The sequence below is a fragment of the Sciurus carolinensis genome, chromosome 1 (assembly GCF_902686445.1).
Source record: "Sciurus carolinensis chromosome 1, mSciCar1.2, whole genome shotgun sequence".
Lineage (NCBI taxonomy): Eukaryota > Metazoa > Chordata > Mammalia > Rodentia > Sciuridae > Sciurus > Sciurus carolinensis.
The window spans coordinates 182,775,558-182,791,032 of NC_062213.1; the positions used below are offsets into that span (position 1 = coordinate 182,775,558).

Genomic DNA, 15,475 nt, shown 5'->3' on the forward strand with positions numbered 1-15,475 from the left:
TGCTTCCGGCCCTCCTGGGGCATCCCTTTCTCTTGGCTCAACTCAGGCCCAGGCCACCTCATCCTCCTAGCCTCCTATGCCCTCCTAGCCTCTGCGCCCCCACTAGGCGTCAAAAAGGTATGCAAGGGGCCAGCTGCTAGAGTTCATGGGGTGCTGAAGGATTTCCCCCAGAAGGGAAGGAGTTGGATTTGGAAGGTGGAATTTGAGGAGCTGTTTGCCTCTTGGCTCCTTCACAAGAAAGGAGGGTCAAGAACCCTTTCACTCCCTGTCGGCTGCAGGCAGGGGTGGCAGAGAATGAACTGACTTGAGAGCCTACACATTTATTAGGTCTCATTCTCTTCCCCCACCCATTTCCCATCCAAACGTTTCTCCCCCATCTCGAGCCATACTATGCCAGCTCCAACTGGCAGGTTTTGAGTGGACTCAGGGTGCGGTTTGTGGTGCGGTTAAAGGTGTCCACCTGGGGCACAAACTTCTCAGCAGGCACAGTCAGCTTGCGTCTAGTGTCCATGCACTTGGCATCCAGCAGCATGGAGTTGGCCTTGCAGGCAATGTCAGCCTGCAGCCGGGCCAGATGCTTATTCAGGGCATCCAGAGCATCTCTGGGGAGGAAGTATCAACAGCCACCACTCGTGCATGAGACTGGGGAGCCAGGATTGTGCCCACCAGCTTACAGTCTAGGGGAACCAGTAGGCAGCAAGAGGCCCCCACCAGTGGGTGGCCTCCATCTCTCCCCATACCCTCCTGCCCACTTCCCAAACTTACTGCGTTTGTGCCAACTTCTGCTTCAGGGCATGGATGGTTGTCTCTAACTGGTGAATCTCATCAGTGAGGCCATGCTGTGCCTGGAGGCAGAAGGGCACATGGGAGTTCCAGGTCAGCCATGCTGTCCTTCAGCCTATGGCCTGAGGGCTGCCCTAGGCCAGCACCTTTGCTCCACCAGGCACATATGCTGGGGGTGATCCTGAGGAAACCTTAGCAAGGGGGTCTGTGCCCTCACACCTGGTCCCTACAGAGTTCCACATTGGGCCGGTAGGTTCTGGACTCCAGCCGGGTATGGACCAACTTCAGGTTTAGCAACTTTCTGCGCAGATCCTCCTCCAGGTGCCGGATGTCCTCTTGCAGCTCAGCAATCTCCTCCAAGGTCTGTGGGGGACAGAGTGACTGGTCTTTACCAGCGGAACTCATGTGGGGGCACCCAGTCCAGAGCTTCCTGGCCGGCAGTCTGGCTCCTTGCTGCACAGCAGGAGGCCAGGCCCCAGGGAAGGCTCACATTCTTTTCTTGCCACTTAAGTTCACTGTACACTTTCTCCATCTCCTGCAGCCGCTTCCGAAAGGCAAATTCTGTTGCAACCCTCTGGGCTTCAAGTTCATTATTGGTCTGTAGGACAAGAAGTAGGCAAGGGGAGGGTACAGAAGCTCAAATTCTTGTTGCTTAAGTTAAGGGAAGGAGTGCCATGTGGTCAACAGGCAATGGAAAGTACAGGCTGAGGGGACACTGGTACCATCCCTTGGCTGTGGAGCAGCAGCCTGGGGTGTCTCACTCACCTCAGCGATAGTTAGGGCAATGGCCTCCCTCAGCTCTGTGGCTGATTTCATCTCGGCCTCTGCTTTGTTCTTGTTGAAGTGACTGAAGTCATCCCATTGCTGGAGTGTGGTGGAGCTGCAGGTGACCGGAAATAATAATGTTGTAGGGTACAGCCTATGAAGGAAGTGGGGGACTGATGGAAGCACACTTCTTACCCCTTGGGGACACGTGTAGGGTTGATCTTCAGAGAGATGTTTGGGGATGTTAGGTTGAGAGAGAGACAGCCTCTGTCGATCTCCAGTGTCTCCATTTTGCCCCGATGGTCAAAGTTGAGCTGCTGTTGGACTTCCTGCAGGAGGCTGGAGACAGGGCAGACTCCATCAGGAGCTGTCCCCTGAGGTCCCACATGCAGTTCTCATTGTACCTCAACACTGAAGGATGAGGAGGCTGGGACGACTCTTCATGGCAGAAGACAGTGGAGCTGCTGTTGCAGCTGAGATAAAGACCAGCACAGCTGGATGAGCTTCCCACAGTCAGAACAGTGACACCCAAGTATGTACATGCACTCACGAAGCCTCACACATACACATGACAAGGCACTCGGGGTGCTGGAAAATGGGCTTCAGCTCCCCTGCTTCCACCTGAATAAGAATGGCTGCCTAGAGCAGGTTCCTGACAAGTACTCTGAGACTGTGTCCAGGGAGTGGAGAACGTGCAAGAGTCAGCTAGTCCACAAGCACAAGGAGGGACAAGGGGATGAATGGGAGTCAGTTACTTATGACCCCCAAAACCTGTGCTCCACATTCACTGAAGCCTTCAAGTGCATGTGAACATGCAGGTGACAGTCATCTCTGCCTCACCAGAGCTGCTCGAAGGCCTGGTTGATCCTCTGTTGTAAGGCCTTCTTGGTGGCCTCAATGACCTCCACCTCTTTATGCAGCTCAGTCTCCACAGGATCCCTCACCAAGTCAATGTCTCGCCGACTGTCCCGCAGGCTCAGGCACTCAATGGCCACATCCAGAGGCAGATTCTTGGCCTGCAAATTTTTCTCTGCTGATTCCTTCATCTAGAAAAGAGGGGGTTCAGGAGATTGGAGGGGCCTTGCATTGGGAAGCAGCTCTTATACCCACTTTAACAGAGAACTGTGAGTGACTCAGATGACCATACCACCCATGCCCCCATCAAGGGTTCCCAGACTCAGAAGTGGGCAGGAGGAGAGATCTTTACAGCAGAGTGCCCTGGCACCTAGCCCTGACCTGTGTCAGGGTGTCAATCTCAGCATCTAAGTCAGTCAGACACTTGTCCAGCATCTCTTTCCACCTGTTGACAGTATCAATCCTCTCTGCCAGTCGAGTCCTGTTGTCATGTTCATCCCAAATAGTCTGGAAGAAATAGAGCAAGATAGAGTGTGTCAGTGCATGCCTGTAACCCCAGGGGCTTGGGGAGGCTGAAGCAGGAGGATTACAAGCTTGAAGCCAGCCTGGGCAATTTAATGAGACCTTGTCTCAAAATAATAAAAAATGAAAAGGTCTGTGGGTGTATCTCAGTGGTATAGTGGTTGTGGGGAGCAATCTCCTTGGCCACCCAGCTGGGGCTTCCAACCTGGTTGTTGGTCTCATTGCGGAGGACCCGGGCCTCCTGACGGATCTGATGGGAAGCATCTCGCTGCCGCTCAGCATTGGTGGACAGCAGGTAGCTATTAGTGCGCCAGTCCGGCAGCTGGAAGCGCTGACTTGGCTTTACACTGAATGTGGCCATGGTGCAGGGTGATGGGTCCCAAACCCTGGACCTGTTCCAAGACACGCCACCTGTGTTGGGAAAGCAAGGTGCAGGAGACATCAGTTGAATCCTGTCCATTCTCCTGTCCTTTCTACAGGACGCCTGCTGGGGAACAGCCCCCAGTGAGTTCAACTTCTTGTTAGGCATTAGATAGGTTCCTTCCACCCCTCCACCCCCAGGCACTAGCCCTGGAGCCTGCAATTCCTGAGCAGGTAAAAGTGGGGAATGGAGTCCCGCGGGGTGTGTGTGTGTGTGGCCAAGGGCCTAACGGGGAGGGCTGGCAGGAATACAGCCCCTAATCCAGTTTCCACCCCCACTTCCAGCAGCACTCCCTCTGAGTTCTCTTTTCTTTCTTCCCCGGCTGCGGGCCAGGCCCGGGGTGGGGTTGGGGGCGGGCTAGGAGAAGAAGCCTCGTTTTCCAGGGCGCACCAAGTTGGCACCCGTCGGCGGGTGGGGAGCGCTCCGGCGCGGTCCGCCTCGGGTGCCTCACTGGCTGCCCTGGCCCTGGGTCGGAGGAGGGGGGCGGGTGGGAGGAGCTGGGGCCGGAGTTTGGCGCCCCGCCGCATCCGTCCCCTGCACAGGATGCTCATTTTGGGCTTCAGTGAATACCCTGGCTCTGTGGGGAAGAAGGAGGTGGCCAGGACTCCGCGTGTGCCCCGCCGCCGCGCTCGCCTCGTCGCTCTCCTCTTTTCCCTTCTCGCCCAGACACTCCGGTCTGAGCTCCTCTGTTGTTTGGCCTCCGGTTGCTAGGCAACCACCGCGCAGCGCGCGGGCGCTGGGGGCTGTGGGCAGACAGCAGCCAGCCGGGCGTGGATGCAGGAGACGGCGCCGCACCGCGATTTACTAACCGAACACCTACAATTTGATCGATCTTATGAATCGACAAGATAAAAAGTACAGTGCGTAGAAAAAGTAGACGTCGGTGGGTGTGGTGGCGCACGCCTGTAACCCTAGCCCCTGTGGGAGCCGAGGCCGCGGGGCAAGCCCCGGGCTGCGGGAGCAGTCTGCCTAGACCCCGGCTGAAAACAGGCAAAGACAGCGGCTGCGGAGGCTGCGGAGGGTGGAGCATTGGACGAGCACAGGAGAGCCCCGGGCCGAGACCCGGGACAGCACAGCAATAACCAAAGGACGCTGGCTTCCAGCGTTCCGTGTTAGAAACAAACACCCGGGAACTCTTTGTCCTTGTCAGATTTACTACTTTCCGTAGGTTTAGAGCATGTTCTAGTGTGTAAACATGCTGCTGGAGAATTTCTGAAGATTTTGGCGAATTTTAGTGCATTTACCAGGAAGGTCTTTTCTGCTACCAAGGATGTGATGAAAGCCCTGAGATTTTTTTCTTTTTTTCTTTTTTTCTTTCTTAAAAAAAAAAAAAAAAAGGCTGGGGAGATAGCTCAGTTGGTAGAGTGCTTGCCTTGCAAGCACAAGGCCCTGGGTTCAATCCCCAGCACCGCAAAAAAATAAAAGAATTAAAAAAAAATTACACACACAAACGTGGATGAACCTTTATTTATTTTCATGTGGTGCTGAGACTGGAACCCAGTGCCTCACACATGCTAGCTCTACCACTGAACCACAAACCCAGCGCCCTGCGGTCTTTTGAATGCTCCAAGTGATGTCAGATTCAAAACTCTTCTCTTTCTAAGGCTGACAGGAAATCCACACCAGATGACATTTATCATTCGAAAGAAAGGAATATCAGCTGAGCAGAAGACTGACTGAGTAGCCCAGAGATCGGGTCGGAATAAGACACCCACAAATTATCACCCGTTCTTCAAGTGTAGGATACTTTTAGCTCTCATTGGTGGACTTACATGTATTTATTGAACCCAAGTAAGGGATTGGTTTTTAGCAAAAATTTGTGGGCAGATTTTTTGTTTTGTTTTGGGGTACCAGGATTGAATTCAGGGGCACTCAACCACTGAGCCACATCCCCAGCCCTATTTTCTATTTCATTTGTAGACAGGGTCTCACTGAGTTGCTTAGCACCTCACTTTTGCTGGCTGGCTTTGAACCCACGATCCTTCTGTCTCACGCTCTGGAGCTGCTGGGATTACAGGCGTTTGTGGGCAGTTTTAAGTCTGTGTTTTGTGGTTGTGTGGACTCCTGTAGTATAGAAGGAGCAGCGTATACCCCAGGGAAACCTTACACAGGACATACACGTTATACGAACAGCATTACCACCTCTCCATTGCAGCCGAAATATATATTCTTCTGTTTAATACGTGCTTTGTCCTGGCAATGGTGCTTTTAGATGAAGCTGCCACGTCTGAGATGAACATCTCAGAGGAAGAGGGTGTGCATGGCTGGCTTGTGTCTACTCGTAGCATTCCTCAGCTGGCGGTACTCCCTGTTTAGAGTTGTAGAACCTGAGCTTCCAGACAACTTTTTAAGGGTTACAGGGGATCCTGGAGACATAGACTATGAAACAAGAAAAGTGAAACAAAATGTAAACTTTTTTTTTCCCCACACTGAGGAACCCAAGGACACTCTACCACTGAGTTACATCTCAGTAAGTCCCTACCCCCTTTTTCTTTTCTTTCCTTTTAAAAAAATTTTGTTGGGCTGGGGAGATAGCTCAGTTGCTTGTAAGCTCAAGGTTGTGCTCAGTTGTAAGCACAAGGCCCTGGGCTCAATCCCCAGCACCGCCAAAAAAAAAAATTTTTTTTTTGTTCTTTTTAGTTGCCCGCCCCCCCATTTCGAGACAGGGTCTTGCTAAGTTGCTGAGGGTGGCCTCAAACTGGTGATTCTCTTGCCTCAGCCTCCCAAGTTGCTGCCATTACAAGTATTAGCACAACCACTATATTCTGCCACTACTATGCATTTTGTGTGTGTGTGTGTGGTGGGTACTGGGGATTGAACTCAGGAGCACTGGACCTCTGAGTCACCTCCCCAGCCCTATTTTGTATTTCATTTAGAGACAGGGTCTCACTGAGTTGCTTAGTGCCTTGCTGTTGCTGAGGCTGACTTTGAACATGAGATCCTCCTGCCTTGGCCTCTGGAGCTACTGGAATTATAGGTGTGCACCACTGCGCCTGGCACTACTATACATTTTGATAGTTGTAGATAATACAAATGAATATAAGCTTACTTTTCTGCTGGCCTTGTACTTTCTAGTCTGTGGCCCAATAAATTCATGTTGGGATCCTTGCAGTTGAGATTTGGGACTTAATATGTTTAATTAGTTTTGGGTGGCTTACTAGTTAGAAATAACTGCTGCTTCAGCTACACAGCTGCAGATAATTTGTTCTGGAAGTTGAAACAATGATTTTTCTCTTCCCACTTCATTTCTCCTTCTAATCTTCAAAGTCCACTCTTCTTCCAAAAGGAAGAATGATCCCTTGGTTAAAATGAATGGGAAGTAGCTTTGTTGCACTTAAAGTGTGATCCTTTTTTGAAGATTTTCAAATTAATGTACAAAGGGTCCTAAGGAGACAATGGTAATATATATATATTTATATTTATATACATTATATATATATATATATAAGTTGTAGATGGACCCAATACCTTTATTTTATTTATTTATATGTGGTGCTGAGGATCAAACCTAGTGCCTAACACATGCTAGTTAATGCTCTACCACTGAGCCACAACCCCAGTTCCAATAGTAATAATTTTTATTAATGATTTAGATAACACTTAATATTTAAAAAAAAAAAAAAACTATTCAAATTGATACCACAGATGGCAAACTTTTATAATCTAAAATTTTTATAAAAGCACAGGAATAAATGAGAAAAGCAAAAGTTGCAAAATTATAAATATGGTTATATAATATATATATATATATATATATATATATATATATATATATATATATATAATTTTTTTTTTTCTGGTGCTGGGGATTGAACTCAGGGACTTGTGCTTGTGAGGCAAGCACTCTACCAACTGAGGCATATCCCCAACCCCTATAATCTTAATTATACATTTGTATAAAATATAAATGAAGCTGGGCATGTGGTACATGCATGTAATCCCAGCTACTCAGGAAGCTAGGGCAAGAGGATTGCAAGTTCAAGGCCAGCTCGGGCAACTTGAGACCCTGGCTCAACACAAAAATAACAAGGTCTGGGGATGCAGGTCAGTCTTATAGCATCACTGGGTTCCATCCTCAGCACCCCACCCTGCACACATACAGACAGCAAGTGAAAACCACGTGAAAGAGGTGGTTACTGAAATTCTGTGTGGTAAACATGTGTCACCAGCTAGGGGTCTGAAGAGATCCCTTTCCCAGAAGTTAGTGGGGGATCTCAACGTGGCCCTGGCAGATTTTCTTCTTCTTTTTAAATACTGAGGTTGGAATCAGGGGTGCTCAACTGCAACCACTAAGTTACAGCCCCAGTTCTTTGTTTTTTATGTGGTGCCGAGGATCACACCCAGTGCCTCACACATGCTAGGCAAGCGCTCTGCCACTGAGCCACAACCCCAGCCCCCCAGTTCTTTTTTGATCCGGTCTCTCTAAATCACCCAGACTGGTCTCAAACTTGCAATCCTCCTGCTTTGGCCTTCTGAGCCACTCGGTGCAGGTGTGCACCGGCACAGGCATCCTGGCAGGTTCTTGACTTAGAACCCTGAAAGGAATTTCAGGACACATCAAAAGAGGCCCACAGGGTTATTTAGGAAAGCAAGGAGATTTATTCAGGAAAGCCAGCCCTAGAGCAGGATTCACACTCAAAAGGAGGAGTGTGGGTGTTTCACAGTGAGATGTCCTTTTGGGGTCTTGGACTTTTCTTTTTAAAGAAAATTTGTAAACTCTTAATCATGGAACACAGGATGGATCTTGGTGTCTGGTTCTTTCAGGATCTTGAGTTAAATGTTTGAAATAGACCCATATCATATGTAAGTCTCCAACAGAATTTCTCTTTGCTTTATTTAGTGCAAAGAAAATATGTTTTGTAAGCAATGTATGCAGGCATTAATCATCTAGATTCACAATACAAGTTGTTGTTGTTTTTTTTCCCCCTTTAAGACTTCAGGCTTGGAGGAAAACAGGCTTGGGAAGTAAAGGTGAGTGTGTTCATAGAAGTTCTAGATCTTAAATTAGAGCTTTCTGAACTGGGGCTATAACCTAGTGGCAGGGTGCCTGCCTAGCAAGTACAAGTCCTGGGTTAATTTCTAGTATTGCAAAAGCAAACCATGAAGTTAATATATTTTTCCCTTTCCTGTTAGTTTCCTTTCTACCTGTTCTCATTTCTTCTACCGTACCTCAAAACTGTTCCTATGTCATTTTTATTTATTTTTTTGCAACAAAATATCCAAATCCCATTTAGCAAGATATGTGATAGTAAAGGTAGAATATTAGTGTACATTTAGTAGTTTCAAGTACTTTTGAATTAGGCTGTTTCTAAAATTAACAAAAAAAACTATTAATGCTGCTAGGGCTGTAGCTCAGTGGGAGAGCGCTTGCCTAGCACGTGCAAGGTGGTGGGTTTGATCCTCAGCACTGCATAAAAATAAATAAATAAAGTACTGTGTTCATCTACAACTAAAAAAATAAAAACAAAAGTAAAATTTGTTGCAGCTGATAATCAGACATCACATTAGGCTTCATAATCCTACACCACTGATGTCTGTTTTGTTCTTATTATAAAGAAATGCTGAACCTAACCATTATTCCTAAAAGGGAAATATTTTAATAGAGAAAAGCACAAATACTGTTCTAAAAAGTCCTGCAAAGTCCTTTACAGATCATAGAACAGTAGAAGCAGCAAAAAAAAAAAAAAAAAAAAAAAAAGATGGAACATGAGAAGATAAGCATCTTTCTTCTACAGATAAAACTAAAGATTTCATTTGCTTTTATGATATGACATTTCATTTGTTTATTTTTGGTTTTTGCAGGGCTGAGGACCAAACCCAGGGTCTTGCACACAACAGGCAAGCACTCTACCACCGAGCTACACCCCTGGCCCTAGGATGTTTTCTACAACATTGTAAAAATGATTACATCCTTTCCTGGCATTGCCAGAGTAATTAATTTCTTAAAAGAATCTGCAATGTATGCAAGTTTCAGCAGCCAAGAGGAATGTTAAATGATCAGACAGCTGAAACCAGGAAACCACGTAAACTACTTCAAGATGTATGCCCCTTGCCATCCCGCCTCCCCGCAAATAACAACACCCTGGACCCTGGAGTTTTACCTCTTAATTTCTTTTTTTTTTTTGCGGGGGGGGGGGGCTGGGGATGGAACCCAGGGCCTTATGCTTACAAGGCAAGCACTCTACGGACTGAGCCATCTCCCCAGCCCCCTTAATTTCTTTTTTTAAAGACATGAGCTCTTTCATATAGATATATTTATAAAATATATATATATATATTTTAGTTGTAGGTGGACACGATACTTTTATTTTATTATTATGTGGTGCTGAGGATGGAGCCTCACACAACCTAGGCAAGGATGCTACCACTGAGCTACAACCCCAGCCCTTACCTCTTAGTTTCTGATGCTTACGTGTAGCGCTCTGAGCACCCTTTTCTCTTACAAGCTGTTGAGTGAAACATCTACTAAGGTATGTTTCAGTTGAGAACAGTTGAGAACCTGACATTGAATCAGGCTGAGCACAGCAATATGTTCTGTCCTTTCCAGCACTTTTTTTTTTTTTTTTTTTTTTTTTTGCGGTGCTGGGGATCAAACCCAGGGCCTTGTGCTTGTGAGGCAAGCACTCTACCAACTGAGCTATCTCTCCAGCTCCAAGCACTGATTTTTTTTTTTTTTTTTTTTTTTTTTTTTTTGAGGCAAGGTCTCACTACGTTGTCCAGGCTGGTCTTGAACTCCTGGACTCAGGGGACCTTTCTGTCTCAGCCTCTGGTGCAGCTGGGCCGACAGGTGTGCCACCATGCCTGGCTCAGAAGGCTCTCTAGCCTGGACTGCTTTGAAGTAGTGAGTAACCCCCAGCAAGGAGCATGTCTGCAACTTATCAGGCGTTCCCTGATGGCAGGTGTGAAGGAATACTGATGAAATACTGTGGAGTTGCCAGAGCTTCGTTTTTCAACAGAAGACACGATCTGGATTTTTATGAGATCTTCTGGTTTTTTAAACATTGGCAACTAATAATATTTTGAACACCAGACAAGAATTATTTGGTGACTGAAATTATACTGCCGACTTCTGGTTTTAGTCCAACAACTTCAATTATAGTATGAAGAGATGTAAGCTGGGCGTGGTGGCACACGCCTGTAATTCCAGTGACTTGGGAGGCTGAGTCAGGATGATTACAAATTAGAGGCCAGCCTCAGCAACTTTGAAGGACACTGTGCCAAAATTAAAAAAAAAAAAAAAATTAAAAGGGCTGGGAATGTAGATCAGTGGTAGAGCATAAAAAAAAAAAAAAAAAAAAAATGAAGGGAACTGATATTACCGGAATTCTATAGTTATGCAGACTGAGAGCCATTTTCCCAAATCAGTGTTTTCTTGCATATAACTCCTGTGCTATGTATGCACTTCTGAATCTGTGAAGTTCTTCCAGTTCACTGGTTCCTCTTTTATCTATTTTTTAAAAAAATAACCTTTATTTTTTATTTATTCATTTTTTTATGTGGTGCTGAGGATTGAATCCAGAGCCTCACCTGTCACCTGTCAGGCAAGTGCTCTGCCACTGAGCTACAACCCCAGCCCACCTGTTTTTTGTTTTTGACATGCTGGGGACTGGATCCAGGGCCTTGAGCATGCTGGACGAGTGCTGAGCTGCACCTCCAGCTCTATGTTCTTAAATTCTTTTACCTTCTGACAGAGTTTCTTTTCTTGTTCTTTTGTTCTACATTGGTGTACCTGTAGATAAAGTGTAATAACTGATTTATCTTTAAAATTTTTTGAACATTTATAAATTTTAATTAAAATTAGCATTTTGTAAATGGCAAAAACTACATGTAAAATTTGAACATTTGATAGGTTGGTAAGTTTAGATTATTTTTGTTCCATATTTTTTTATTGGTGCATTATAGTTGTACATAATGGTGTGGGATTTTTTTTTTACGTATTTGTACATGCAAACAATACTAATAATTTATTTAATAGTGTTGTTTGTGACTTTGAAATCTGGACTTTAAATCATGGCCCCTCTTTTGTTCTGTATGTCTCCTTCCTACCTATCTACGTCTTCTGCCCCACTTCACAGCAGGCCAGACTAGGTCTGGTTTGATGCTTCCTTCCTGGGGCTTCAACTGTGCTTCCTGGGGCTTCTAGATCCCCATGGTCAGTCCCTAGATGGCAGACCAGGGCCCGAGCCTTTCACCATCTTTTGGATGTCAGTCACGCCCTGAGACTTTTGCGGCTCCAATTGTGCCTGTAGTCCTTGCTGCAATGCCTGACTCCTTGGCATTCTGAAGCCCCTAGTGCCAAAGGAAGCATGGGCAAGGAGATTAGTTCCACTATCTGGAACTGTGTGTAGTTGTAGGGCACTTGTGTAATTGGTATCTCCTCAAATTTCTTTCCTGTCCACTGCAGAGGACTCTGTCCTGGAACTGGAGGTCATCAACGAAGCTGCTGAGGTTGGGAGCTGCCTCTTTCTCAGCTTCCTGCTAGGTTCCCTCTTCCTGTAGCTCCTGGATATCCCTGTGGATGGTATGACTGGAGCCCTGACTATAATCCCAGTCATTTGGGTCCCAGTTCATGACTGCAAGATCCCAGGTCCCATGTTTCTTACAATCAGCACAACTTGAATTGACTCCAGTTTGATAGGGAACCTCTTTAAAACTTGAGCTCCACCCACATATCCAGCACTGTTAAATACTTTTCATATATTATCTCATTTAATGCTCCAATGGCTCTATTATATTATTTCATATTAGAGGAAACAGATTTAGAAGTATCAAGAAACTTGCCCAGAATGTCATATAGTCAAGGTTTGAATGCAGGACTTCAGGACTCTTTTAAAGCCTAATTCTTTCCATTGTCTCACTTGGGTTCCCCTTACCTAGGTCTGAACAGCTGTAATGATGACCACACAATAGAAAGTTTGGAGCAAAGCTTTTCTTTTTATTGCAGTTGTTAGTGGAAGTTACACTTTAAACTCAAGCTAGGCAACACTAAAATCATTAATTTTTTTATGAGTTAAGGATGAAAACCAAATACAACACAGAATTCTTCCATTATGCAGAATGTCAGAAAAAGAGGAGTTGTTCTGTCATGGGACATTTTAGTGACAGTTTGGCTCAGAAGGAATCATGACTACTTATTTAACGAATTATTACAAGAGACCAAACTTTTAAAAAATTAATTTCCTCAACCTTCTCAGCCTCATCCATAAGATTTTTTTGTAGTAATTTTTTTGGGAAGATAGTTTAATTGAAAGTAGAAAAGTTACTACCAAATCTTAAATACTGAAAACAAGCATTTTGTTTAAAAACTTTATTTGTCTTCTTTTCATAATTACAGTCTTCAAGGGTTAAAATGACAGCCAAATCCATAGCCTGGCCCCCGAGTACACAGTGATAGAATTCAGCATTTGGTTTTTCTAATTATACAGTGATTACATATATATTGTAGACTTGCTTTCCCACTCACTTCTAAAAAGTTATAATTCCTCTTAAAATGTAGCCAAGTTTAGTATCATTCCATATCTTATCTGGTCCCACAGCATATTACAGATGTAGAGTCACTCCATGGTCTTAACTGATGGTACTGTGTAACCAAACACTTAAAAAAGAAGGCTTACAAACATTTTGAAATTATGCAGTCTTTAAATACTATAATAAATTGTTCTTACTTATGAAAAGCCAACAAAAATTATAAGGCTAGGCCAGGCATAAGACAGAGCTATAGCAGGGAAGATGAGGAAGGAGATTTGAGGTCCCATCATTTTGCCTTCATATCAGTAGAAATATTTGGCAAGAATATTTAGTGTGAAAAAGGTGGGTGGAGAAAGAGGTTACTCTGATTTCATGTAGTAATTAAGTTTCAAAACATACTGTTATAGACCCCCCATAGTAGTAGTTCACATCTGCAATACAAATAGGCACACACGGTCAAGATGATTAAAAAGTAAAATTTAAAAGGCTACTTGTCCCTCTGCAGGACATTTTGCAAGTGGCTCCACCCTCCCCACATGTCCTATATTTACATTTTACTCTTCAGAAAAGCCTCTTTAAAGAGAATGATATTTTCCTCCATTACTTAAGGTTTTTTAAAAAAGCAGCAGTTATCTGAAGTGGGAGCAGTTGGTAATGCTTTTGGGTGTGCATTTGTGTGTGCGTGGTATATAATAAAATGGTCTCTAGAGTGAGCAGATTACAACGAATGGTCCTATTGCATTCTTAATTTCCCAAACACTAAAGAAACAACACATTATTATTTCCATATAAATTTAAGTAATAGACATAGTGTTTTAAACATAAAATATTTACATATACACACATACACACACCACTGCTTTCCACAACCTACAAATGCATCCATATACTGTTCACACAAATGGTCTTTATTCAGAACATATAGTAATACTTTTATGGGTCCATAACTGAAAAGAGACATTGAAGCTACTCACTACAGCAAAAGGTGTTGAATAGTATTCCTGATCTATCAACATTAGCTATTCACTGCACAAGATGGACTTTTGTTCATTTTTCAAGCATAAAACTCCCCAACTTTTCATCTCTAGTACTTGAAACTCCCATTGTCCTATAAAACTAATCACAGGTATCACGGTTGTTAGCAATGAGTTGCAAAAGCCCAACTGCCTGCAGCAAGGGGAGGCCATATCTAGAGATAAGCCTAAATGCTGAATGTGTCCTTACCCTGTGTACCAAAAATGCATCCTTTTTGCTCTTAAAAAAAAAAAAAAAAAAAAAAAAAAAAAAAAAAAAAACTTGTCCCTTGCAACAAGGAATTGCTTACATCTGCAGTGATGTGCCCTTTATAACTTCCTAGAAACAGGATCCCACTCCCCACAAAGAAAAATATAGACCTGTTGAAATGTAAGGCCCTGCCCATGATCCATAAAGATAACTGGATCAGACACCTGATATCACCTGAAGGTGATAAGAATTAAATTAACAGAAAGAAAAAACTGTTCACTATATATTTTTTAACTTTCACAGATACATGATGATCGGAATTTTTAGATTAAAGCAAAGTTCAATTCTGCAAAGCAACAGAGTTAGCACACTTTCTTTCTTAAAATGGACCCTCTATTTCAAATAAAGGTACCAAAAATCTACCAAGAAACAGAAGGATAACCATCTGGTTGTACAACAGCCTGTGAGGTCACCGTGTAGCAAAAGTGCCTGAAGACAACAGGCCAAGTCCATATTTGAGTCTCTGATGGTCTCACCACATCTCTAACTCAAAACTGCAGCTGCCATAGCACCACTATAAGGAGTTTGGTTTTTGAAAAGTTATGTTTTTGCCAAGGATGATTACAAAGAAAAATTCAGTCTGTGTGCTAGGTATCTGGCAGGGAAGAAACAGAACATGACACATTTATAAGGGAACACCACACCATGATAAGGCCTATGTTTCTCTTTTACGTGTTTCATAAAATGATCCACATTAAAGAAGACACTTTCACAGAGTCAAACTGGAAAAGAACTCTCTACAACCTCTGCACACTACTCTATCATTCTGAACTTCGGAGAAGCTATTCTTTTGGAGATCCCAAGCATTTCACAAACATCATCTTATACTCACAATAATTTAGTGAGGTAGGTGAGGGCAGGTATTATCACTACCATTTACCAGGGGAAATAGGCACATGAGATTAAGGAAACTGCTTGCCTAAGGACACAGCAAGTCAGTGGTAGAGCTATGATAAAATTCCAAGCAAAGGCATAAGATCTCCATAGCTTTTTTCCTAACTGTGACCTTCTATTTTTATTTACTTTTTAATTTTGTAGTGCTGGAGATTGGAACCACAGTTTCACACAGGATAGGCAAGCATTCTACCACTGAGCTATACTCCCAGCCCGTAACTGTCACCTTTTAAATGTTTCGGTATTTGAAAACACTTAGGCCTTCTCCTTTACAGCTCTAGCATGACTAAGAAATGGGTTGAGTACCTATACAACTGAAGTCAGAATATGTAAGGTAAGAGGAATGAAAGGCTAAATATTAATGCATTCATTATAGTTTATATACATTTAAAATGTAATGTATCAGAATATAAGTCATAAACTTTTAAAAGTTTAAGTTAGAGTAAGATTTTATTAGAAGCATAAGTTAGCCTGCATGATGGC

General features: G+C 44.0%; 1 protein-coding gene across 1 annotated transcript; it reads right to left on the reverse strand.

Moving 5' to 3' along the window:
* Nucleotides 1-300: 300 nt before the first annotated feature.
* Nucleotides 301-4,035, reverse strand: Tekt2 (tektin 2). Its single transcript, XM_047560489.1, has 10 exons — nt 3,917-4,035; nt 3,131-3,336; nt 2,785-2,910; nt 2,389-2,594; nt 1,744-1,887; nt 1,549-1,663; nt 1,274-1,381; nt 1,003-1,146; nt 766-845; nt 301-602 (listed from the first exon to the last, which is right to left on the reverse strand). The coding sequence occupies exons 2-10, from the start codon at nt 3,284-3,286 to the stop codon at nt 389-391; spliced, it is 1,293 nt and encodes a 430-aa protein (XP_047416445.1). The 5' UTR covers nt 3,287-3,336; nt 3,917-4,035; the 3' UTR covers nt 301-388.
* Between the last annotated feature and the right edge of the window lie 11,440 nt (nt 4,036-15,475).